The 24,606-nt window shown below is 40.5% G+C and overlaps 2 protein-coding genes across 2 annotated transcripts; both read left to right on the forward strand.

The window, feature by feature from the left end:
* Nucleotides 1-280: 280 nt before the first annotated feature.
* On the forward strand, nt 281-4,324 carry tmed7 (transmembrane p24 trafficking protein 7). Its single transcript, XM_068310386.1, has 4 exons — nt 281-316; nt 620-823; nt 1,076-1,321; nt 2,315-4,324. The coding sequence occupies exons 2-4, from the start codon at nt 665-667 to the stop codon at nt 2,549-2,551; spliced, it is 642 nt and encodes a 213-aa protein (XP_068166487.1). The 5' UTR covers nt 281-316; nt 620-664; the 3' UTR covers nt 2,552-4,324.
* Nucleotides 4,325-4,676: 352 nt separating this feature from the next.
* fem1c (fem-1 homolog c) lies at nt 4,677-15,551 on the forward strand. Its single transcript, XM_068311411.1, has 6 exons — nt 4,677-6,022; nt 11,081-11,250; nt 11,349-11,537; nt 11,936-12,447; nt 13,204-13,380; nt 13,650-15,551. The coding sequence occupies exons 1-6, from the start codon at nt 5,479-5,481 to the stop codon at nt 13,912-13,914; spliced, it is 1,857 nt and encodes a 618-aa protein (XP_068167512.1). The 5' UTR covers nt 4,677-5,478; the 3' UTR covers nt 13,915-15,551.
* The last annotated feature ends 9,055 nt before the right edge of the window (nt 15,552-24,606 follow it).

The following is a 24,606-nucleotide window of genomic DNA, read 5'->3' on the forward strand; positions in this document are numbered from 1 at the left end:
GTTAGTTCAGACTTTAAGTAATTGTGTGGCATTTTGTTTTGCCAACTACCGAACACAACATTTTCAAATGAGAATAAAATATGTCACCACCTACTGTTCAAAAGCAGCCACGTAAGAGTATACAGTATTGAGGAAGGATTCTACGGCCACATACTCGGGAAGAGTATGACGTCGTGGGTCACGTGATATCAAACGTCCCTTCCTATTATATTTGACCAATAAAAAAAGAGCAAAAGGCGGGCTTTAACGGATGACAGCCAATGCCGTTTCACGTTTGCAATACGTTTCTTAGTGCTATCCGGACGAACGCTGCGTGGTAAGTAGCTAATAATGATTGAAAGAAATACTCACTTCAGCAATATCAATATTTCAGTTTACTGAATTTCAATGACTATAAGATGTTTAATAAACACGAATACGTTACATGTAGGAAAATGTAAAACAAAGAAATTTGTCTTTCTGCGTCTCAAACAAAGGCCAGCCGACTAGCCATTTTAAGCTAACAACTTGTCACTAATGTCTATGTCCGGGTCTGCGTCGTCACCATTTTTAAAAAAAAATTCTTTTCCAGTCTAGATATTAATTTCATGTTGATGTATGTGAATATTTGTCTTGGCAGGTCTTCTCGGGTTTTTATTTTGAAGCTTGGGTTTCGATCTTCAGGATGTACGGATCCTTTCGAGTGCTGTTGCAGGTGCTGTGGGCCCAGCTTCTCTGTGGATGGGTACTGGGCTCTGAGCTAACGTTTGAGCTACCGGATAACGCCAAACAGTGTTTCTACGAGGACATCATCATCGGCACAAAGTGTACACTGGAGTTTCAGGTAGGCGGGCAATTTTTCCGCACAAAATGATGCCTTAATACGATCCAATACAATTTTAGAATGTACAATTTGTAATGGTTTAAGCAAAGTGTGCAATGCCTGCTAGAAAGCAACATCTGCCTTCAAAGAAACAACTGAACGGCCAATACACGCTAATGAATGTATGGGAAACTTTCTAGAAGCACTGAAAAATAAACTCATTGCCCTAAATATCTACAATTGATGTGTTGTCCTGTCCTAATGTTTTCCTAGGTGGTGACCGGTGGTCATTATGATGTAGACTGTCGTTTGGAAGACCCAGATGGCATCACACTTTACAAGGAAATGAAGAAGCAATATGACAGCTTTACCTTCACGGCAGCCAAGAATGGCACCTACAAGTTCTGCTTCAGCAATGAATTCTCCACTTTCACACACAAGACTGTTTATTTTGACTTCCAGGTTGGCGATGACCCTCCACTCTTCCCTAATGAGAACAGAGTCACTGCTCTCACCCAGGTAAGTGTTGTTCCAACCAGTTTAGTGTTGACATGGCCTATATAAATAGTGTGAGATCATGGTCTGGCCAAAACATCAGTGACAGATGTCACTGAAACCATGACAACATTGTATTTGGTTTGTGTTTGAATAATGGCTTATTGTCTTTTATTTCCACCACTTAGCTTGTTCAGACTTGGAAGCTAAAATTCTTTAATGACTTTTGGTACTTCTTTGCATTATTAGAATGTTTACATCACACCTCCTTGCCAAAACCAGGTACAGATGGCATTTTGATTCCTGTATACTTTTTGGTCTAACACAGAAGTACATAGCTTTGCTACATAAAATGGATTTAACTTTAGGGCCCCTCACAAAAACCATCAGAAAAAAATTACAGCGTGTGGTTTAATATGAGATAATGTACTTTCAGCAGTTTGCAGGTGATATTAGTGCAATTAGGATTTATAGGTTTTATTTAAAGTCTGAAGTCAAACAAGAAGACCACATTATAATAGTATATTGCCAGCAGTTTGTGTCTACCAAAGAGGAGGCAAAGATTCATTCATCTACTATACCCGCTTTTGTCCACCGTCACGGGGTGCTGGAGCCTATCCCAGCCGACTGGGAGCATGAGGCCGGGGATACTCTGGGTAGAACGCCAGGACATTGTGGAGCCACATGAAGAAGGACATACAAACACGCATACACACACGGCCAATTTCATACCGGCCAATTTGCCTGAAGTGCATGTTTTTGGAGGATTGGAGGAAGCCAGAGAGCCTGGAGAGAACCCACACCGACACGAGGAGAACATGCAAAGTCTACCCAGAGCAGGATGCGAACCCGGAACCGCGCTACAGTGCTGCCCCTTAGGCATAGATTGAACTTTTTATTTCTTTCCCTCTCTAGTTGCGATCTCTCATGTGTATGCTAAAATAATATTTGGTTTATTTGCAATAATAGTGAAACCATCTGACAATGGTCTTTCCCTCTTTTTAATGTAATTTGCAGATGGAGTCAGCCTGTGTGTCCATCCATGAGGCTTTGAAGTCAGTCATTGACTACCAGACACACTTTCGCCTCCGTGAGGCCCAGGGACGCAGTAGGGCAGAGGACCTCAACACCCGTGTTGCCTTCTGGTCAATTGGAGAAGCCATTATCCTTCTGGTGGTCAGCATCAGTCAGGTGGTCCTGCTGAGAAGCTTTTTCTCAGACAGGAAGACCACAACAACACGGGTTGGATCGTAACCCCGTCTGACCCAACACTTTATTTGTCCCTACCTTGGATTTTGTGCTTAGAGTGAGTCAGAATATCAGTGCTAATGTGAAATTGTATCATAGCAATCTGTCAGATCTTGCAATTCAATATATAATATATAGTCCTCATTCAGCACTGGTATTTTCACAAACCGTATGCACATATGTCTTGAGCAAAAAACGTGTTTAAAATGTTTTGGAGGGTTTCAAGAGAGAATCTCCAGAATGCCTTGCTTGTGATGCTTGTAACTGCAGTGACTGCTTTGGAGACAGTTCAAACAACTGATTATATAGACAAAGTAAACTCTTGAGTTCTTAAAAATTTTTAATTGTGTTCTCATTGTACTTTACTCCCCCCCTGTCATCTCATACCCTTTTCCCTCGATCATATCCACCTACAGCCCAAAGTGTGCACTGAAATAGCCAAGGTAGTTGAAGTTGGAACTAAATATTGATGTAATTTAGGGATCATTGTCTTCTTAAATCTCACTGGCAAGGAAAAGTACAGAGATAGGAAAATTCTTAATTTTTAGTAGTTACTAAACCTCACTGTATTGAAGGAGAAACAATAGATTTGTTTGATTTTATGGTTTTGGCCATTTCAGAATGGTGTGCCAGACTATAAGACATCATCAAATGTAATAACAGTTCGACGTGGTCTGTATCTCATTTATAGATGAGCTCCTTTTAATGATAGCAGCCAATTCCTATGATAGGTCAGTTTTATTCCGTTTAAAAACTGGGGTAAACTACAATTTCACTACACTTTTAAATATCAGACAATTGTGGATAGGGGAAACTTATTCCATCTGTGTAACTTAAAAAAAACAACATTTTATTGTTTAAAATTTTCACATTTTGTGTGTTGAGGGGCAATTCCAGCAGTTGCAATTGCACCAACTAGTCGGTCAGTGATTGTGTTATCTGATTCTGCCTTTGTTGTTTGAAGTGTAACAACTTATTTATCTTGTGGAATAACTTTGTCCTTTTGGTTTTATATATCCTTGTGATGTGTTTTGTTTGGGAAATCATTGCTTTAAAAACATGTAATTTTCAATTGTAATTTGAAATTCTGTCTTATTGACTATTCAAATGAGCAAGAATGATTAATTTATGTCTAATATATGTCTCCTTTCCTCCAAATTCAAATTAGCATAACTGATTTTTTTTTGGGGGGGGGTGTCATGCATGTTATATTAAGGAAGCACTACATGCAGGCAAACATACTGTATATAGGCTTAGGTCAACCTGATTTGACATAAGCTGGGAATCACAAGAATGTTTGTGGGGCATTCTTTTATCATTGATCTCTCCATAAATTACTTAAACAGATGTGCTTGAAACACAGGATACCCAGGGATTGTATCATTAGTTCATCCATAGAAGTTTCTCATTTCACAACATCAATGCATGAAACCAATCAGATCACAAATGTTATGAGTGTTTGGGTAAAATTACTTTTTTGTTGTTTTTTTTGCACAAAATTTACTGAAGAAATCCAACATGTTTCTCTGACTTCATAGGTTGTATTCACTTGATTGTAGAAACATGGAAAACAACTAGATGATCCATTGTAAATGCCATTAGTTCTGAATAGGTTCTTATGTTAAGCTTGGCCCTCATTATGTCCATTGTCACTTGTGATATATTGTCAACTTTTCAGTTTGTGCACTGACAGGGCGATTTTGGACACAAATTCTGCTCTAAGGCATACAGGGAACTTGTCAAGTTCTTGGGATGGTTGAATAAAAGATGTGGTGAACTCATTAATCCCTTTGGTTGTCTGTTGTTATTCTTGACACTTCCTATAGGGAGTGACATAGTCAAGGCCATGACAGCGTATTTTAGATCCAGTCAGTATTTTACCATATCCTTTAACCTGACAGACATATGAAGTCATTTATCACAGTTTGGGCGTTTATTTCAGCATCTATTGTACTTTTTGTTTCATAAAGTCCCAGAGATGTAGGAAGCAACGTTATCTTTTTGATGGTTTTCAATTGGCTACGTAGACTGTCAAGCAAGTCTCTGATTGGTCGTCTATGCGTCAATCATTTTTGTTAGAGAAAATAAGACTGCGATGGGTTTGCGATTTGTCAGAAGCTGAGTCGTGATCATCCGGTCGATCCGTGGGTGGATAACCTTCCCAAATGATCTCCCCCGTTGCCGAAATTACTGTGTCAATTTTCTGAGCGACTGTTTGGACGATCGTTTTCGCTCTTTCGGGTGTTCCTTTTTTCGTTTTTTGTTTTCTAGACGTGTGTTTGTGGAGGAAAAGCGCTTCTGATTCAGGGTTTAGCCACTTCTCGTTTGGCCGCAGAAGACACTGGATGTCTTTCTCTGGCTAAACTAGCGTAAGCGCGTCACGGCCGGGGGTGAATTTGTACGCTTCGGCCCTTTGAACGCAAACACAAATCACGTCTCAAGAGAATGTTGTGGAATAATGTCAAGCACAGGACCTGGACGTAAAAGGAGAGCGCTTCTTGGAGGGGAAGAAATGTTCGTGGATAAGTACCAGTTGGACGATAAATAGAGGTATCAAGTAAGCTAAGCGGAGCTAGTCGGTTAGCTAAACTGGTCGAGGAAGTTGAGCCGCCTTGCTAACTCGGCAACAAATGTATTATTGGACCAAGGGGCGACTCAAACCACTGGGTTATTAATAGATACCGATATTCACACATCAAGTAGGCGATGTATTTTTAAAAATGCGGATTATAGAAAATTACGAATTACTGTTGGCGTTTTACAAAGATGCTTACTTGTTTACCATAAGCTAGTATTTCGGTGCTTGTTGTAAACAAAGGCATCCGAGCTCTGCTCATCCACAGTACCCTGAAGGTTTGACTTCAAATTATAGTGGACATCATTGCCCCCTTTTTTTTTTGTTTTTTGGGATACAGTGAAACCAAATATTGGTAATGGATTTAAAAACCGCAGTTTTTAACGCAGCCAGGGACGGCAAACTCCGCCTGCTTCAGAAACTGCTGGAGAACAAAGATGGAAACGAGGTGACCAAGTTAATGGGCGAGAAGACTAACGGGGCCACCCCGCTGCTGATGGCCTCCCGGTACGGCCACTTGGACCTAGTAGAGTACCTGCTGGAGTGCTGCAGCGCCTCCGTGGAGGTCGGTGGGTCGGTGAACTTTGACGGGGAGACCATCGAAGGAGCTCCCCCTCTTTGGGCCGCTTCAGCAGCGGGTCACCTGAAGGTGGTCCAGTCCCTGCTGGGCCACGGAGCTGCTGTCAACAGCACCACCCTGACCAACTCCACCCCGCTGAGGGCAGCCTGCTTTGATGGACACTTGGACATCGTGAAATACCTGGTGGAGCACAAAGCTGACCTGGAGGTGGCCAACAGACATGGACACACTTGTCTAATGATTTCCTGCTACAAGGGACACAAGGACATAGCGCAGTACTTGCTAGAGAAAGGCGCAGATGTGAACAGAAAAAGTGTAAAAGGTGAGTATCAGCAACAACCAAATGAGATCAGTCTGAAACTGACAGTCTTGAGATGTTAAATTAAAGATCATCTAGATTACACATACGTGCATACATACTTTAATAATCCCAGAGGAACACGCCCGATGTTTCCATATTTAGAGAGTGGTATTTGAAAATCGTCACAGTGTTGTTTGTTCCTTCTGAAATGACTCAAAAGAAGGTAATGGAAAGCTTCGTGTCAGCCGACATTGATTCTTGTGGGTGTGATTCGTGTTCATTGTGTTTTAGGATATTGTTGTTTTTTTTAAAATATCTTATTCCACATCCCCAAAAAATAAATTGTCTTCTGCTTTTCAGAAGTGTTTTTTAATGGTCCATATCTGATAACACAATATGACTCCGCATATACTGTATAATCAACCTTCATGTTTTTGGTGATTCTTGGACAGGTGCCTAGAAGGGAACCCCAGAGCTTTGACGAAAGTGTCTTCTCGTATATCAATGGATTAACAAGTTTTTATCAGTCCTCATTGCTGCAGCTCTCCTTATTTGGGGTTGTCTATCACTGTGAACAATTTGTCACTAACCTCCCAGTGTCACCCGGGATATTATTGCAAAAATCACAAGATATGTTGCTGAAGCTTGAATTTGTAAATGGTTAATCAAAATTGTGTGTGTAGTGTTACCCTTGCCTACATTTTTGGTCTACTATTGTGCTTGTAATGCATTCTGTTGCAAATAACACGTAAAATGATGGGATCCCTGGAAAAATGTACTGATTAGATTTATTTAAATTTACATGTCAACATGAGAATTTGTTTGGCAGGTGAACAAAACAATGCATGTAGTACATGGTCAGGGGTTAGTTGAAATTCACAATTGTTATTTTTAATTGAAGTGACCAGTGTGGATGGTATAAAATTGTAAAAATTTGTTCAAACCACTAGAACTCTTAAGGGTTTTGTCACACATTCAGATTATGCAGATACATGTGACTCCTGTATTAATGAGCGTCAACCTAAAAGCAGGCACATACATGGTTTACTTTTGTCGTTTGAGTGTCCACCTACAACAATTTTCATTCTTCATTGCCTTGACATTGCTGCTGATTTTTTTCTTTTTACTTGACTCTACAACTCACCTTTCAATGAATGTGAAGGTGATGCGTCATTGATTTCATAAAGATATTAAGACAAAGCAAAGACACTTCTGTACAACACTGGTCCCCAGCCTTTTTTGCGCCACAAGCTGTTTTGACGTCACACAATATTTTCATGGATTGGTCTTTAAGGTGTGGAAGATTTAAAAAAAAAAAAACAAGTAATGATACAAACATCATAAAAACTTTTTTCCCCCCCTAAATATAGCAATAACTGAAACCAATGTGTATGCAACTTTATTAGCAGCGTCCTAGTAACATTGCGCCAACATTTGTTTTTGGTTTGCTTTGCTAGCTTGGGAATTTTAATTTAGCAGTATGTAATGTATTTGGTGTTACCAGCCAGAGTGGCCCCTCTTAGAAGGCTGTCATGTGACCAAGGCAAGCATTTTGAATGTGTCAAGAGTGACTCGTATACTATATCTGGTAAACTTCCAAAACAAAAAAATCGTTCAGAATTACATAATGTATAATGTAATGGAAGTTATGTGTTCTTTTTGTGCAGCCCGGTACCAACTGACCCACGGACCTGTACCGGCCCAGGTGGTTGGGACCACTGTTGTATAAGAGCAGTGGTCCCAGGAGGCCATTTGTTGTAGTGCGCCAATAAGTGAAAGTGCTTGTTTGTAACAAGCCTGACTGCTGCAGGTGTGACAGTTCAATAAGAACTATTACCGTACACGCCCCCCTCTTATCTGCCCTGTGTTGTCCATAAGAGCTAAACAAACAGGAATGAAGTGTGATACTCACTATGACGCAGCAAAATTTCAAAAATATTGTGCTGATGGAGTAAGACAAAAAAATTATCATGTCACAGTAAAACCATCACATCCGCCTGAACGTAAAAAAAACAAACTACTAGCTGTGGTGTGCTGTCCTCCTTCGGTATAAAACCTCTTAGTGAGCGGCCTTAAATGGTTAACCTCTAGCTTGTTGGCTAGAGGTTAACCAATGGATGGACCTGTGTCATAGCTGCCTGGTAGAGATTTTCTGAAATTATGCTGTTGTCACTACCTCTAGTGGTGTTGAAAATTGCAGCCAACACAGCATCCCTCATTCCAACTTCCCATCCAGTGATTGCTAAAAAGACAAGACATTGTCCTCAGGGCCAGTTTTGTTTGCACAGGATGGATGAAACAAAAAACAAAGCTAAAAACATGAAGTACATAATGAGTCTTGGCAGAAGAGCCTCTCCTTCTGTAAATAGAAAAGGCTCATTGCAAAGTATCAAAAACTCAGCTTTTCTTAATCTCAGGTGATTAGACTGGAACTAAAAGTTAGTTATGGATGTTTTAAAATTTTTGTCTCAATTGCATCCCGCTTCAAAGCAGTGATGTATTGTAATTGTCAGTGTTCGTGTGTTCGTCCATTCGTTAGTCCACCAAGTATCTTCGCAACAGTTGCAGATAGAAAGATGAAAAAAACCCACATTACTCGGGCAGCAAAGGGGATGAAAATGAGATGATGATCTTGAGAAAAAAGGTCAAATTTCAACTTTTGTACACTAAGGAACTGGACAAAATAGGAAAGACAAGGGAGAAGGCCAGTGTAAGACCATAGATCAAAGCTAGTGCTTTGATCTACCTATGCACTAGCTTTGAATCTATGGCCAAAGCTAGTGCATAGGTTTGACCTACCCTGAATGGTCAAAGCTAGTGCATAGGTTTGACCTACCCTGAATGGTCAAAGCTAGTGCATAGGTTTGACCTACCCTGAATGGTCAAAGCTATGCACATGTCAGGTACTGCTGTCAGGATACGCTGACCTACCCTGGAAGTTGGTCAGGGTAAGTCGTGGGATGTTGCAGTCTCTTGACTGCCTTGTTATAATTTATTTCTGCCCCCGAAATACTTATTTTAGGACTTTTTAAAGGAAGCTTAGATTCTCTTTACAGGCACATAGTGAGTTTCTAGACTAATCCTTTGCTGCAGAAAGGATTACTGTACATGAATTCCTGGACTAACTTGTTTTGTGAGCAAAAGTGAGTTTGTTACTCAGACAAGCTAAGGCATAATGCATTTTCTACACATTTTGTAAAACTACTTGTTCATTTCATTTCCATAGCAGAAGCTATGGTTAAGATCAGGAGTCATTGCAAGATGGAGAGATGGTAAAAGAGATGTTCATTGAAAAGTTAGTAAGTGTTTAAAGCTTTCAAACAAAAAATGTAACATGTCTCCTCAAAGCTGCAGCACCATGGTTTTGGCAAAGTTCCAGAACCTGGAGACGCAAGGGAAGTACACGCAACACAGATAGATAGATAGATAGATAGATAGATAGATAGATAGATAGATAGATACTTAAATAATCCCGAAGAGCAGATTGACGATAGTCTGAGTTTTACAACTGCTTTCAATGTCTGATTACATTCAGTGCAAGTCATCAGTCAATTTGGAAAATGATTTTAAAAAATGTACATGGTTGGCTGTGTTGGGCCATATGGGCTCATGCAGTTTTGCAAGGTACATCTTAATACGTTATACACATAATGAATTGCCAGTATATTAATGAATAAATGATTTTCATATTTGCGGTAGGTAAACTTTTTTGAATCGGTCATTGTAATAAGTTGCTCGCATGCTCAAAAAGTGTGAGCACCCCTGATGTAGAGGAAACACTGCCTCAGGTTTGCCTTGTCGCTTCTACTGTCCAGCCTTGATCCTCTGCAGCACTTGTTCAGTGACATTTTTTCAAATGTCTCTTTTCATTTGCAGTATATATATTTTACCCCTTTTTGAATCATAGTTTTTTAATATGCCTACTTGTTTGAAATGTCAGTCTCATCCCTTTTGAAATTGATTTCACATGAGGTGTCTTGGGATGAGAAGTAGATCTCCTATGGAGATATGTCATTATCATCATCCTTTGTGTTTTAGATGCTTCTTTTTGTAATTATTTTTTGAGTAGCCAGCTTGCTACCTTCATTCTGCCGCAGCCCCATATGACACCGTATGTTTCAGTCACAGTGCTCTGTTGATGCACAAAGTATTCTTGCGTCATCCGTAATCAACAGAAAATGTCAGTGGTCTTGCAGTTAGAGCTGCATTATTTCGAGTCACTTAGCTTGAGAAATTGCATTAGTAGTGCTTTGATGAAAAGAAGTAGCTGCTCTGCAGGTTGAAGTTGTCAAAAGGATCACAGAAGTTCCTACTCAGTTGAGTTGTGTGAACTCAACCTAAGAGGGAATCTCTCACCTTGAATTTTGATTCATTACTGGAAACTTTGTACGGTTGTCTTGGAGATCCACGTTTGAAGGCTCTAACTGCTAACAAATGTCACACAGTAGTTCAGGCTACAGTTGTCACACAGTAGCCTAATGTTAAAGCCATTTAGATGTGATGCCATTTTGAAAAAGAAAGCCATGATAGTAATTTTCTTTACTGTCCAGAGACCAGACAAACTGTCTTACCTTATCGTTACCCTGTGAAAAGAATATTTTTTCTCTTGATTTTCTTATTGCCCACGTAGTAGATAATATATGCTAGGATGTGAATTGATTTTGAGAAGACGTAAAATCTTAGAGTTCATTGTATAGTGTATTTATCTTGCTGTAGCTGACCTGGCATTCCCTAATGGAAAGCGTCTGCTACACTGCAACTATAGTTGGCATGACCTGAGTTGCACCTGAATGCGTAATCCTGGGGTGGGAGTGAGCATGTAAGAACTTGATGGCAGCATCCGCACTAACCCTAATCTTGGTATCATCTGATCTGCAGCCGTTTTTAAATAAACAGCCAGAGAAAGGAGCGGGTGGTGGGGAAACAGCTGACTTCTGTCGCTCATAACTAGCTGGCTCTCAATGTAGAAAGAAATTTCAGTTTGAATGTATAATAACTTCATTGTTATATACAGTCTACGATGTTAGTCTTTAGTTTTGACACAACTTACAAGTTTCTAACGGCCCTTTCTGTTAACAGGCAACACAGCACTTCATGACTGTGCAGAGTCGGGCAGTCTGGAGATTATGAGGATGTTACTCCAATTTGGAGCATCCATGGAGCAGGATGGCTACGGCATGACACCCCTGCTCTCTGCCAGTGTCACAGGCCACACTAACATCGTAGATGACCTCACAATGCACCAACAGGTGAGGGCTTTTGACAGTAGAATAGTTGGACAGAAAAAAATTGTGAATTAGGCTAATAGGCTTTTATCTAAAGTAAACGTACATCTTCTCATGTGTAGACTAGCCACACGGAACGCATCGATGCTCTGGAGCTCCTGGGAGCCACGTTTGTGGACAAGAAGAGAGATCTACTTGGAGCTTTGAAATACTGGAAGAGGGCCATGGACCTCAGGTACATGGACAGTAACAACATTGTCCATAAACCAGAACCCAAGCAGCTGATCATGGCATATGACTATGCCAGGGAAGTGAGTATTCATTTGAGCCTGTTTTTCCTGCTCTCGTTAGACCAGGGTGACTCTGAATCACATTGAATACTCTGTAGGTTTTATTACTGCACATTTGGTTTATTTTGGTATAGTTCACATGTGATGTTTCTCATTAAAAAAATATTGAACAGGAAAACTTGACCAGTCAGATTATAGTCTTTCCTTTGGAGATATGGATTGAGAGTTGACTTTTTTTTTTGTCCGTACAAACATATTACAGGAGGAAAGAAACAGGATGTAGATATATATGTAGATATATTCTGGATTTATGTTTACTGGTGGAATTAGTGTCAGATTTGGAACTTCTTTGATTTTGAAAAGACTCCATTACATTCTACTGAAACCCTCCATTCTTGTCCTCAAAATCCTCTTCCAAGGTAACAAACGGAGAAGAACTGGACGGGCTGATATCAGACCCAGATGAAATGCGCATGCAGGCACTACTTATTCGTGAGAGGATCCTCGGACCACAACATCCAGACACTTCATACTACATCCGTTACAGGGGTGCTGTCTATGCGGACTCAGGGAACTTTGAGCGCTGTATCAATCTGTGGAAGTATGCTTTGGACATGCAGCAGAGAAACCTGGACCCTCTCAGTCCCATGACTGCTTCAAGTCTGCTGTCGTTCGCTGAGCTCTTCTCCTTCATGCTGCAGGACAGGGCCAAGGGGCTTCTGGGGACATCTGTGTCATTTGAGGACTTGATGGGGATCCTTTCCAAAAGTGTGTTGGAAATCGAGAGGGCGGTTACAGAAAGCGGGCCAATGCCTCCAGACCCTGCCCAGCTCACCAAGGCCCTGTCCATCATTCTTCATCTCATTTGTCTTTTGGAGAAGGTTCCGTGTACCGCAGAGCAGGACCACTTTAAGAAGGAAACTATCTATAGGTGGGTTCACTGTCATCATTGTGTAGCAACACCATGTCTAACTTAAATTCTTTTAAAATGTCCACAGTAGTGCTGTCAGGCGATTAAAAAATTAATGTAATTACAGGATTTGTAATTAATTATTTTTCATGCCTTTTTAAATTGAAATGAAAAATCACATTATTGAATTTAAAAAAAAAAAACTAAACTATGACACTTTGATTTCAAAATCGTTGAAATCAAAGTGTTTAAGTCAAAGTTAAAATGTCTTGTAGTCCAAGTAAAACTTACAAGTAAACACTGAGTATTATTTTGTATGACTGAATCTTCACATAGTGAATGCAAGTTTTCAATTGTTGAATCTCACATTTATACCTGCATAAAGTAGGATAGAAATAAAGATGGTTAAGCTTGAACTGTTGACTTTAGTGTATTTTTGTGGGTAAACTGAACAGAAGATTTTGCCCTCAGAATTCACCAAAATGCAGGAAAACAACCCCTTTTCTAAAAAAATTTCCCTCCGCGACAAGGGGTGCTTGTTGCAGCGGTGCATTGTGCCGCTGTCTTGGACACAGAATGTGGCTTTTTGTGGCTTACTCGATTCTTTTACACTGAGCCACAGTGGCTTAGTCATACTACCTCCTAGTGCAAGCCCAGCAAATGAGTCTAACATAAATTTGCATTCTACCTCTTGTCAAAGGCAGTTTTTGAATTTAACTTGCTAATCACTTTTTTAATGACTCTTTAATCCTTACTGTGGTGTTGACTCCATTCCAGATTCCTGAAGCTCCAGCCGTGTGGTAAGAACGGCTATAGTCCTCTACACCTCGCCGTCGACCGCAACACCACCTGCGTTGGCCGCTACCCCGTCTGCAAGTTCCCCTCTCTCACAGTTGCTTCCATCCTTCTTGAGTGTGGGGCAGATGTGAACAGCCGTGATGAAGATGATAACAGGTTTATACCTTTTCTAGTTCCATCTTCACCTTCTTCTTGTATTTGCTATTGTTCCACTGTATTGGTTTTAATTTGTAGCATTAAGTCTGTTGATAAAAACAACAGTAGGGCATTAAAGGTTTAGAATTTATCCTTTTATATATACATATAAATATATACACACACACTGTATATAATTTTTAAAATAAAATTCTGGCAACCCCAAAACAAAAACTTTGTATCAATGCAGGTTAAATATAATAAACCTATCATCTTTTCCAATCCACCAGCCCTCTTCACATCGCTGCATCCAATGGTCACCCAGACATCATGAATTTGCTGATTTCTTGTGGGACTCATTTTGACAGCACCAACGCCTTTCAGCAAACGGCCTGTGACCTCCTGGACGAGAAGGAGCTGTCTAGAAACGTCATTCAGCCCATCAACCACACCACCCTGCAGTGCCTAGCTGCCAGGGTCATCATCAAGCACAGCCTCGACTACAGGGGAAACATACCTGAGAAACTAGAGGCCTTTGTCCTGCTTCACAGATAATGTTTGAAGATGGGGAGGAAAATGGATGGATAAAAAGAGGAAAGGATGTGATCATATTAAGTGGACCGAACACATTGTGGGTCGCCAGAGCTCACTGCCTGATCCTCGAAAAGTTTTAGGAGCTGAAAGACAAGATTTTGTGTTAGGTTAGCAAATATAAACTTCTGGAGCATTTGAACGCAAGGGTTCACAGCAACAGAAACATTTAACCAGGACAAACTGAAAGGCAGTCAGAGTAAAGTGAGGAAAGGAGTCATCATTTTCTTCTGCTGCCCTTTCCTGGAGCAACGGCTCTGACTGGTCTCGGCCCGACCTATGGGGGGGGTGAAGAGTTAATTGCAACACAGTCAAACACAGTTGTACCTCTGCATGAACTGCGCAAGGGGTTTATGTATTTTTGCATTAGAAAATATTTGTTTTTTCTTTTTTGCATATTCTGCTATGCTATTTATTGAATGAAACTTGAGAGATTTTTCTCCATGCTGGCTCCAACCCCGCCTCAACTTTGCCTGCTTCTTTCTTGTCAGTAATGATTGAGGCATTTCTACATATGCTGGGACTTCAGGTTATTTTTGTTGGTCCCATCACTGTTGCCAACAGTCATGGACCCTTCCTCAGTCATTATTAGGTCACTCTTCTTTTTGTACTTTTACTAAACATCTAGTTATTGTCATGCAAATCTGGATATCTGCCAAGTGGTGTGGATTCTAGTCTCATTTCTCTTTCCAACTTCAGCACATAACAAAGCTTTACAAGAAGGGTTAATGTCTGCAAACACCATAAGTGCTTTATTCTTCCTATGCACAGGCTATGCTGTTGGAAAGAAGGACTGTTGTATTCTGTGCCGGCACTTGTCTGTGCAATATCCTTCAATATCCTTTTTTTTTTGGTTGTTTACTTCATTGCTACTGTTTCCTTCAGTATCCCTTCACTTCTGTCAGAGATCATGGGCTGAAAAATCCTTGTATTGATTGAAAGAGACGTGGATGAATTGGAGCGACTGTGTATGTTTGTATGTGTGAAAGATTGTGAGTCCCACGCAGTGTGGTTTGTGTATGCAGTGTTTTATTTTTGTCTCCCTTCTCCCTCCCCTCCCAGGCTTACGGAGATGGAAGAGTTTGGTGAGGTGACACTAGATACCACAGCGGCCAAATGTGTACACTGATCTACCCTTAACTTTCATACACGGCCTGCTTTTAAATGCCAGTGTTCAACAGTTACGATCAAAAAGCAAAATCTGAGTATATCATCAACATTGAAACACTGTGCATGTGCAGCAGCAATATATCCACTGGCCAAATCACTGCAGAAAAACTAGACTCCAGCTGGGGCAGTTCTGCTTTTTTGTAAAACAGTTGTCAAGTTGTACGACAGCTGAAGACAAATGAGTGGGAAGCTGCTGTGACATACAGAATCGCAAAGCTTGTGAATTGTTGTTTGCACATTAGCTTTAGATGTGTGGGTTGAAAAAGGGCTTCATAATTCATGGTTTCATATTTTAGTCTTTTAAACCTGACAGTTCAACTTGATGAATGAATGAATCTGCACTTTACTACAGCAGAGTCTAAGATATGATATGGCATTAATCAAGTTCATGTCTTAATAACCAGTTTGACAATAAACCTATGTTGCACACGTCTCTTGGTCCAAATGTTTTTTCTTGACTTGATGCTCTATGGTGCTTTTGGTAGGTAGAAACATTTTCAAGTGTTAAATTTTCTATAGGTAGATGTCTTGGTCTTGTTAATCTGCTAACGTTTCAGTAGATAAATGAGGCCCAAGGGCAGATAATTATTGACTCCAGCTTCAACCCATAGATGGACTGTTGTTTATCATGTGCTGTGCCATTCGCCTGTTTATTCTGAGTGTTATATGCATGTCTGCATTTAGAGCACCATCCTGTAGTGAACTTTGGCCTACAGCTACTTGCATGCCATGTTTGAGGTAGGACAATTGTCAAACCAGGTGACTTCAGATTCATTATCTTTTATTATAAGCTTGTAATTTTAATTTCTCATTGCCCCATAAGGATGACTGGTTATCCACCACTTTTCCAATCTAAGTGTAAGGAATACATAGTAAAAGCTTTTCAATATTGAGACTGACTTAAGGGAACTGATCTAGTCTGATCAGTGTCAACCTAAAACCTATCTACCTGACTGCAGGTAGGTAGGCTCTAAGCTGCCAAATAGACAAGCTGACTCATGACTCCTTTGCATTTATCTGTTGCTTGAAGCCATAAAAGAGCTCTAAAGGGAACAAGGGTCAGTGGCTGACATTGTCAACGTGTTGCAAAATCTGAAACCACCCTCTATCTGGGTCATGGTTTCAGACAAATTGCTCCTCTTCTTAAAATTTTCTGATTCCTGGGTGCATAATGAGTAACTGCCATAAATTCAGGAAGATAAAGGTGTTTTTTTTATTCCCAGTTCTGCAAACTTCCTCTTCTATTGGAAGTGTGTTTTTCACTCAGTCTGACTGAGAAGTAATTTTGCAGTGGGAAAGATGACGGTATTTCCACAGAAGATGAAGAGATTGAAAGGATGGCAGAACTGTTATCCGGAAACTTAATGACGAAGCAACCTCTTGCCAAAAGTCAAGTATCGACTTGATTACAATAAATTGAAATGCAAATTTAAATCTGATTTTTTTTTTTCCACCCACGAGAGGAGATTTCTGTGAAGTGTATCCTGGGAATGAACTATTACATGAATGAAACAAATTGCATCAATTACTCAACAAGAAAGAAGGGAGGGTGGGAAGAAAAAAAAAACATCCAAGGATATCGCCACCTGTTTCCTCTGCAGCGACAGCAGCCGGTCCCAAAATGTCACACTTATTTGAATATCCTACGATGAGTCACTTCCAGGACTTGACAAAGCATTGAAAGGGAAATTCTTGTCTGACTGAGTTTCAATAACTGTAAGCTTGTGCACCAAGAAGCACAGGTGGAACAGAACAGGTTTGGTTAGATGTTTCTTATTTTAATTACCGGCATCCTGAAGTCTCATAGCAACACAAGAAACTATTTTGGTATTTCCATACAAGTATGATTAACCTCTGAGGACTACAACTCACAAGAAATTCTAAGGCTTCTACAAGTTTCTTTGTGTTCCCAGACAGCTCACCTAACCAGTAGAGAACCAGTTGGTAACAGAAAGGGACAAAGACGCAAAGATGTGGTTTACTCACAGGGCGCCTCTGGGGTGTGTCTGAACTTTGCTTTATCATGACTGCTCCCAGAATTACCTGCTGAAATTACTGATTTATGACGTGAGTCAGCATTATTAATTTGTGCCTAACTGGAAGATTAATATATCAATGGAAACTTTTGTCAACTGGAAAATCAATCTGATGCCAGTCTTATCTCAGACCCACGTATCGTCTCCGTTGTTTTAAATTCACCAGCTGGAATGTCAGTATACGTCTTCTGGTGTTTCTGGGTCTCTGCTTGGCTCAAGTCGAGGCCTGTCAGTGCACATAGTAAAGTGTAATTCTTCATGCAGCGCAGCTCTCCTTTAAACCTGCTCTGGAGGTTCAGAAAGCCATAAGCCCTGCGTCAAACTAGACATTGACATAATGAGGGAAACATTAACAGAGCTGCCACATGAGAGAAATGAGTGCAGCTGCCCTGGGCTCTGCGACTCAAAAGGAAGGTGACTGCGTGTTGCAGACATGTCCTCTGCCTCTACCGAACCAGGAGCTGTGCCCTGATTACCAGAGTAGGATCTGTTCCAATGGCGCAATCTCAAAGAGTATCTTCATCTGAACAATAACTACTCCACATCTCTTTTATATAGTTTGGAATAGAAAAAAACAGTTGTCAGCTGAGCAGAGGAGGGGATAGATTTTTGAGTTGCACATTGAATCCCAACCGGGAGGTGGCCAGGATTAGGTTCCAGTCTTTTATCAAGCCAGAAACCTTAAGAGCACTGAAAAAGGTTTTTTGTTTTTTCTGTGGAAGACGGAATTCGTATTTAATTTTGCTATATTTAACAAAGATGTGATAAACAGATTTTGATAATTTAGCACAAGAAAGCTAGGGTAAATTAAATTTTCCCGTGACCTACTTTCATAGATCAAAGATCAAAGCTAGTACTCTGACATACTGTCATTGATCAAAGCACTAGATTGGTCTACGGTCTTACTCACACTGGCCTTCTCCCTCGTCTTTCTATCTTATCTGGTTCCTGAGTGTACAAAAGTTGAAATTTGACCTTGAAATAGTTTTCTCAAGGTCCAGGTCATCATCTCATTTTGCTTTTGTTTCATCTTTCTATCTGCAACGGTTGCAAAGATATTTGGTGGACGTACGAACGGACGAATGAACGAACACTGTCAATTACAATTCATCACCGCTTTGAAGCGGGATGTAATAAAAGTTCAGACAAAGTCAACGACTACAAAGCAAGTGGATCAAGAAAACCTCAAGACAATTGTGGATGCAAAATCACTCACTTACTGTACATGAGGCTCACCATTACGGCTCATTTTTGTGCCCTCTCGGCAGCTCTATTAGCTCAGCCTACTTCTGTCCCGTCTATATTTAGGGCAGAATAATGCCCTGTTGGCAAGCTGTCCCACATTTAACACCTTCACTCGTCTGTGAGTACCTATAGGTGAATTCACCTCATTTACCAGACACATTTGCCTTCCCTGTGCTTCTGTCTGTCTGTGGGCCACTTAATCTATTTCGGCCCACTGACGTTTTACTGCTATGAAAGAGAGTCAGAGTAAAGCGGCGAACATTCCCGTGAGCAGCAGCACAGCAGGACATTTACGAATGCAAGTTAAGACCTGTTGTTTCTTTGAATGCTTTTCATCTATACTTTGTACAACTTGTGTAATTACAAATTACAAACAAACAAAAAAAGTCTGTTGAGTGTTTATTTATAATCTTAAAAATCCGCTTTTAAAAATTGGCTTTTCTGTGATTCCATGGATGGATGACTTCAATATAACTAGTATGCAGCTTTTAATTAGAGTGAGGGTTACTGTATGTTAGGTAACTTGCTGATTCAGCATTATAGGCTATTGCCATGACTTTACTATTTTTTACTTAAAAATAGTAGTGGACCTGTTTCACTATGATGTCAGAATTCATTCAGATTTGACCAATCAAGTGGATTTCAACAAAGAATAGAAACCACGTACCGTACCAGTTTAAGAGTTATTGACAAGTAATTCTCTATAATAGTGGAATCAGATCTATTTGTCATCTAATTAATTACCTTTAATAATAAGAAAAAAAGTTAATTACCTTTCACACACAAATAACATGATGGAGTGGTTCTGGATCTGCATCATCTCAGCTACATATTGGTGCCAGCACCATGTTTCTCTTTTATATTAGTGTCCTGTGACTGGTACATGTTGTACATATTGTCTCCCAGAATAGATTAGGATCTGGATCTGGATCTGGATCCAATCATGGTAGAAAATTATGATCAAATGCCTGGGTTTTATTTTTTAAATATATTTTTTATAACTTAAAATAAATCCTGATGTTTCAGTGCTGTATGCTGTTCTTTGCATAATGTCCTCTGAAATATAGACCATTGCTTCATTTCAAATGAAGACCTTGACCCACAGCTTTTAAGTGATTTCTAAGACACTGGTGTGAACACTGGTTGAACTTGTTGCATTTTTAAAACATTTTTACATCTTTAATTCCGTTTAACCCTTACAATAAATCCGTCAACCTCAGGACTGACCAGAGCACTGATTAGATGAGCACCTGCTGAATATAAAAAAAGAAGGTGATGACTGGGAAAGTGCCGTTTGAAAAACGTGACCGATTACATAAGAGACCCTGTGGCTAAAATAGATGGAGGGAGTATTAACATGGGGATCACTGGGGACTGCATGTGATACCAGTCTGGACTGGACACCACTGTCTCTGCCTGGCTCCTTCTTCTGCCTCACAAACACACAGTGCAGCCTTCATGTTAAGATCAGGGGGCTGCTAACATGTGTGAGTGTGTGTGTGCGTGCGTGCATGTGTGTGTGTGTGTGTGTGTGTGTGTGTGTGTGTGTGTGTGTGTGTGTGTGTGTGTGTGTGTGAGAGAGAGAGAGAACTAACTGGTACCAAGCTATTCACTTTGAGTCAGCTGTCAAAGCAACACTCATATAAATAGATGGAGACTCACACACACACACACACGCACGCACTCACGCGCACACACACACACACACACACACACACACACACACACACACACACTGACACAGCAGTGATAATGTCAACAAACATACATATTTAACACAAACATATGCAAACAGCACAAACACACACACGTCAGATCCTCTTTAAACTGTGGACTTGACAGTAACTGAAGCTAAGGAGTAGCAGTGACTAAATAGGAATAATAAATAAATCCACCAAACAGCCAATCAGTGTTGATGTTCTTTTGGGCCACACCCACCCTTATGCTCTTATAAATACATTGATTGATTGTGTTCAGTTGCAGATCTTACATGACATGATAAGAGTATGCATGCATAATACCAAACAAGCACACACCGGCTTCTTGTTAGTTTTATAAACTCTTAATTGTTGGCATTATTGGATAGCTGACAGTTTGGGGAATAGGGCCACATACATTCCAGCCTGCATTTGTTCCTGCAGCCTCAGGTTAGGTATGCAGTCAAACTTTAAAGACAAGTCACAGTGTTATTACCATTTACTTAACACAACTGGTGTTTGGCAGACAGATTTAGATGCAGGAACTAAATATCACAGTCGAGGATGCTCGAGCAGCTCACACCATTTCTCATGCTCTGTATTTGTTACTTTGAATTATTCTCTTTCCAACACGTTCAGAGGAATTTTTGTTTCATGTGAGATCAAGTTAAAAATGCCTTTAGTTTCCTCACTCCAAATGAAATTTGAACAACAGCAGTTCCCCTTGATCCATCTAAATGTTTAGCTGAGCCCACACTTGTTGCCAATGCCAAGCCATCTGCCACAAAGCAACACTGACTCATGAGATTCGCCTACGCTCTTTTGACAAGAATCCTCCTTTTCCTTTTACTGTATATCTAATCACCACGCATTATGCCTGTCCCCAGTGTGTTGCAGGGGCTCTGCAATGAAGAACAAAACTGACTATATGGTTGTTACATCCCGCTTCAAAGCGTCAAATTTAAACTTTTGTACACTGAGGAACCGGATAAGATAAAAAGACAAAGGAGACGGCCAGTGTGAGTAAGACCATAGATCAAAGTTAGTGCTTTGATGTACATATGCACTAGCTTTGATCTATGGTCAAAGCTACCCTGAATGGTCAAAGCTATGCCCTAGTCAGGTGCTACTTTCAGGGTACCCTGACTTTACCCTGGAAGTAGGTCAGGGTAAGTTAAGTGTTGCAGATATGAGAACAATCATGACTAAATGCACACACACACACAGACACGCACACACGCACGCACGCACACCCACACACACACACACACACACACACACACACAGACACACAGGGCCGATGGTGTTTGCTCTTGTCCTGAGCTCTGGTGTCCAGAGGAACCCTACTGATTTCCATTACCTATGATCTCAGTGAGCTGATACTTCAATCCAAGCCTCTACATCTCTCTTTGTTGTCTCCTAATTTAGCTCCCTGCATTCCTTTTCCTTTTTTGCTTGAGTGACGATCCTATGAAATGTATTCAGAGTTTTGTGTTTGAGGCATCTTATACACGTTGCATTTTCTTTAACCACTTACAATAATCAAAAGCAAACAAAATGATAGCACTGATCGGTACCATCTGTTATATCTGTCCTCTTAAGTTGTTTTCTGTTGCCACAGAGAGACAAAAGAGAAGGTTATGGATGTGGGAAAGCAAGCGGAATGAGATCTGATCTACCTATGTGGCGGATATAAAATAGAAATCCCAATTTGACATCAATGATCCTGTTAGTCAGAGCGCTTAACATGACTTCACATGTCTCTTTTGAAAGATTTCTTCCTCCATAGGCTTGTCAGAAGTTAATAATCTATGAAAAAATCTTAAAAATGTTCAAAGGCTCCTCAAAAAATTACAGATACAGGATCTGCTGGGGCTGAAAGGTACACAAAAAGAAAGTGGTTTTAAATTCAGAATAGATTCTTCTTCTAAATTCAGAATAGACTAATATCCTTAATCGGCTCTTTCTTGCTTGCTGTTGAGTCATCTTTAAGTTTTACCTACACAATGCAGGTAATCCTTGCTGTCCCGATTGTTGGATTGTTTGTTAAGGGGTAAGGGATAAGCATGGAACAATGATAAGCATGGAACACTTTTCCCGTATGAGAGTCTACATTTGGGCTTTGTGTGCACAAGGAGGATGAATCCCACACATAGGTAAGTTCCACAGGTTATTGTAGCAATAATGGAATGAACTTGTTCTTCACATTTGCTATGCCACAAGAAGCTGTGGAATACATCTGCCCTGATGTCTGACCCAACCTCTAGAGGAGCTCCACGATGAAACTTATTTCACACTAACCCTCCTGTACTCCAGGAGTTGGAAAGTCTCATTTCTAACCATTTTGGTAGTTTTGGGAGTTGGAGGCCTGACATCCAACCTCACAGAACATCCGTTGTTCCTACCATAGGCCTAAATACTGACATCTTGAAATGTCTCAGCAACGTTATGGCGATAAACTGGATCATAAGTGGTGAAAGGTTTGCAAGGTCATGCAGACATCTTTGGAAATATATCCATTTGATGCTGACTTACATACCACTTAAAAATGTTGGGATGCCGGAGGGATTCATTCTTCAATAACTCTCTGAGTTCTGTGTGAAGAGGACCTGCTCATTAAGCAGCACACAAACAGACACAGACACACTCACATGCACACACACCCTGTGAACCCTGAGTGGCATGCCTGCAATGAAGCCCTCTAAAGCCCCACATGTCATCTGTAACATTAGCACTCTCTCTCTCTCTCTCTCTCTCTCTCTCACACACACACACACACACACACACACACACACACACACACACACACACACACACACACACACACACACACACGCAGAGAGAGAGAGGGTGGGAGAGGCTGAACGTGGTCAGTTACTGAGCTGCAAGGCAGAACACGACTGTTTGCATGATTTCAACAACCAGTGCCAAAGATGTTCTTTTTAATCCTCTCTCTCTCTTGATTTGATTTAATTTGATTTGATTGATTTGAACACCCAGGCTCTATGTTTTAATTCTCTTTCCTCATGTTGATACAAAGCTACCTGTGGAATACTTCAGGGCCAGGCCACAGCTGATGCTCATCATTTAAAAGATGACAAGACATCATTTTACTGTAATATCATTCTCTATGCTCAAGAGTGTGGATATTTTAGGAAGCCAAATACTTTGGGATGACATTGCTTTCCCATCTGTATTGGGTCAGGGTGACTTGAGGACGGAGACTTTCCTCCTTGTTGATGTCCTGAAAGAAAACATCTTTGTTCAGTGTTAAATAGTTTTCTATGGGAAATTTTTATTCCTTAACATTTCATCATCAAAATTTAAAAAATCATGGGTTAGCAACGTCTTGGTTTACAGGTTTTGTTTTTCATACGCTTCCTCTTTGGGGAAAACCATATACTACAGTCTGTCTCCAAATGGGGGATTTTGAATTTGATTCTTTTTTTTTCTGATAAGTTAGTGATCTCAAGCCGAATTTCACCTTTGGAAAGATGGGTTGGTCATAAAAAATAACTATGATGCAGAGAGAAAGGATATTATCACTGTCATGGCAATTTCTTTTTCCCCTTTGCACCAAAAGGATTACCCCTCCTCTTTTTACACAGAGATAGCATAATTGTTCCATAATAAATACCCTTTTCATGGCAGACTTTACACTGAACAAAATGTCAATGTCATTTCTTTCCAGTATGTGATTTCATGCCAGCATTCCACAAGCAAGAGGTGTGACATATACAACACAGCAATGTCGGCCTTGTTTGTGACGTGCAGCGCTTTGTTCTCATCGAGATGGCATGAAAACATTTAGCGTCCTTGTTACATTGTGGTTGATCACAGATGTCAATGTAGTATGACTCCCTCGTGTTGGCTCAGAAGAAGAACAATGACTACCTCTTATATGTTTATACAGACATGTGCGACAGCCCTGTGTGGAAATGGGGCAGATTGTTTTCACCCTGATTGTGTGTTTTTTGGATAAGGTTAGGGTTGGAACATTATGCAAAAGTATGAATGGAGTGATAGGCCAAGAAAGATGTAGAGATGTATGGGATTATACAGCCTTGGACAAAGTATGTGCTCCATTGAGCACCATGTATAGAACCACATTTCATTTGCAGGGTTTTGTGGAGTGGAGGGTGGGAAGTTGGCATTTTGTGACAGACAGTTTACATCCAATCCTTCGGTTCATCTCAGGTCTAACACACACAACTTCCAGGGTTCTGTGTGTGTGTGTGTGTGGGGGTGGGGGGGGGGTTGGAGCCCATCCCAAACAACAGGGGTTGAGTAAGTCATCAGTAGATCACAGGGATGCATATAAAAACAAATATGCTTGCATAGATGGATGAGAAAATTTTAACCAATTCACCTTTATTCACGGTACAGAAATGTCCCACTTCTGGATTCAAGCATTGTTTTGTAATGAGGTGAGGTCATGTTTGAATCCTAGTTATCTTAACTTTGAATGGATCTCTAAAGCTGCAACATTCAACATCCAAAAACCACAA

Source organism: Antennarius striatus, chromosome 3, assembly GCF_040054535.1.
Source record: "Antennarius striatus isolate MH-2024 chromosome 3, ASM4005453v1, whole genome shotgun sequence".
NCBI classification, from domain to species: Eukaryota; Metazoa; Chordata; class Actinopteri; order Lophiiformes; family Antennariidae; genus Antennarius; species Antennarius striatus.

Coding starts and splice junctions, on each gene's coding strand:
- tmed7 (XM_068310386.1), top strand. CDS start 665: ATGTACGGATCCTTTCGAGTGCTGTTGCAGGTGCTGTGGGCCCAGCTT. Junction 824..1,075: donor AGTGTACACTGGAGTTTCAG/GTAGGCGGGCAA, acceptor ATGTTTTCCTAG/GTGGTGACCGGTGGTCATTA. Junction 1,322..2,314: donor GAGTCACTGCTCTCACCCAG/GTAAGTGTTGTT, acceptor TGTAATTTGCAG/ATGGAGTCAGCCTGTGTGTC.
- fem1c (XM_068311411.1), top strand. CDS start 5,479: ATGGATTTAAAAACCGCAGTTTTTAACGCAGCCAGGGACGGCAAACTC. Junction 11,538..11,935: donor CATATGACTATGCCAGGGAA/GTGAGTATTCAT, acceptor TCCTCTTCCAAG/GTAACAAACGGAGAAGAACT. Junction 12,448..13,203: donor AAGAAGGAAACTATCTATAG/GTGGGTTCACTG, acceptor ACTCCATTCCAG/ATTCCTGAAGCTCCAGCCGT.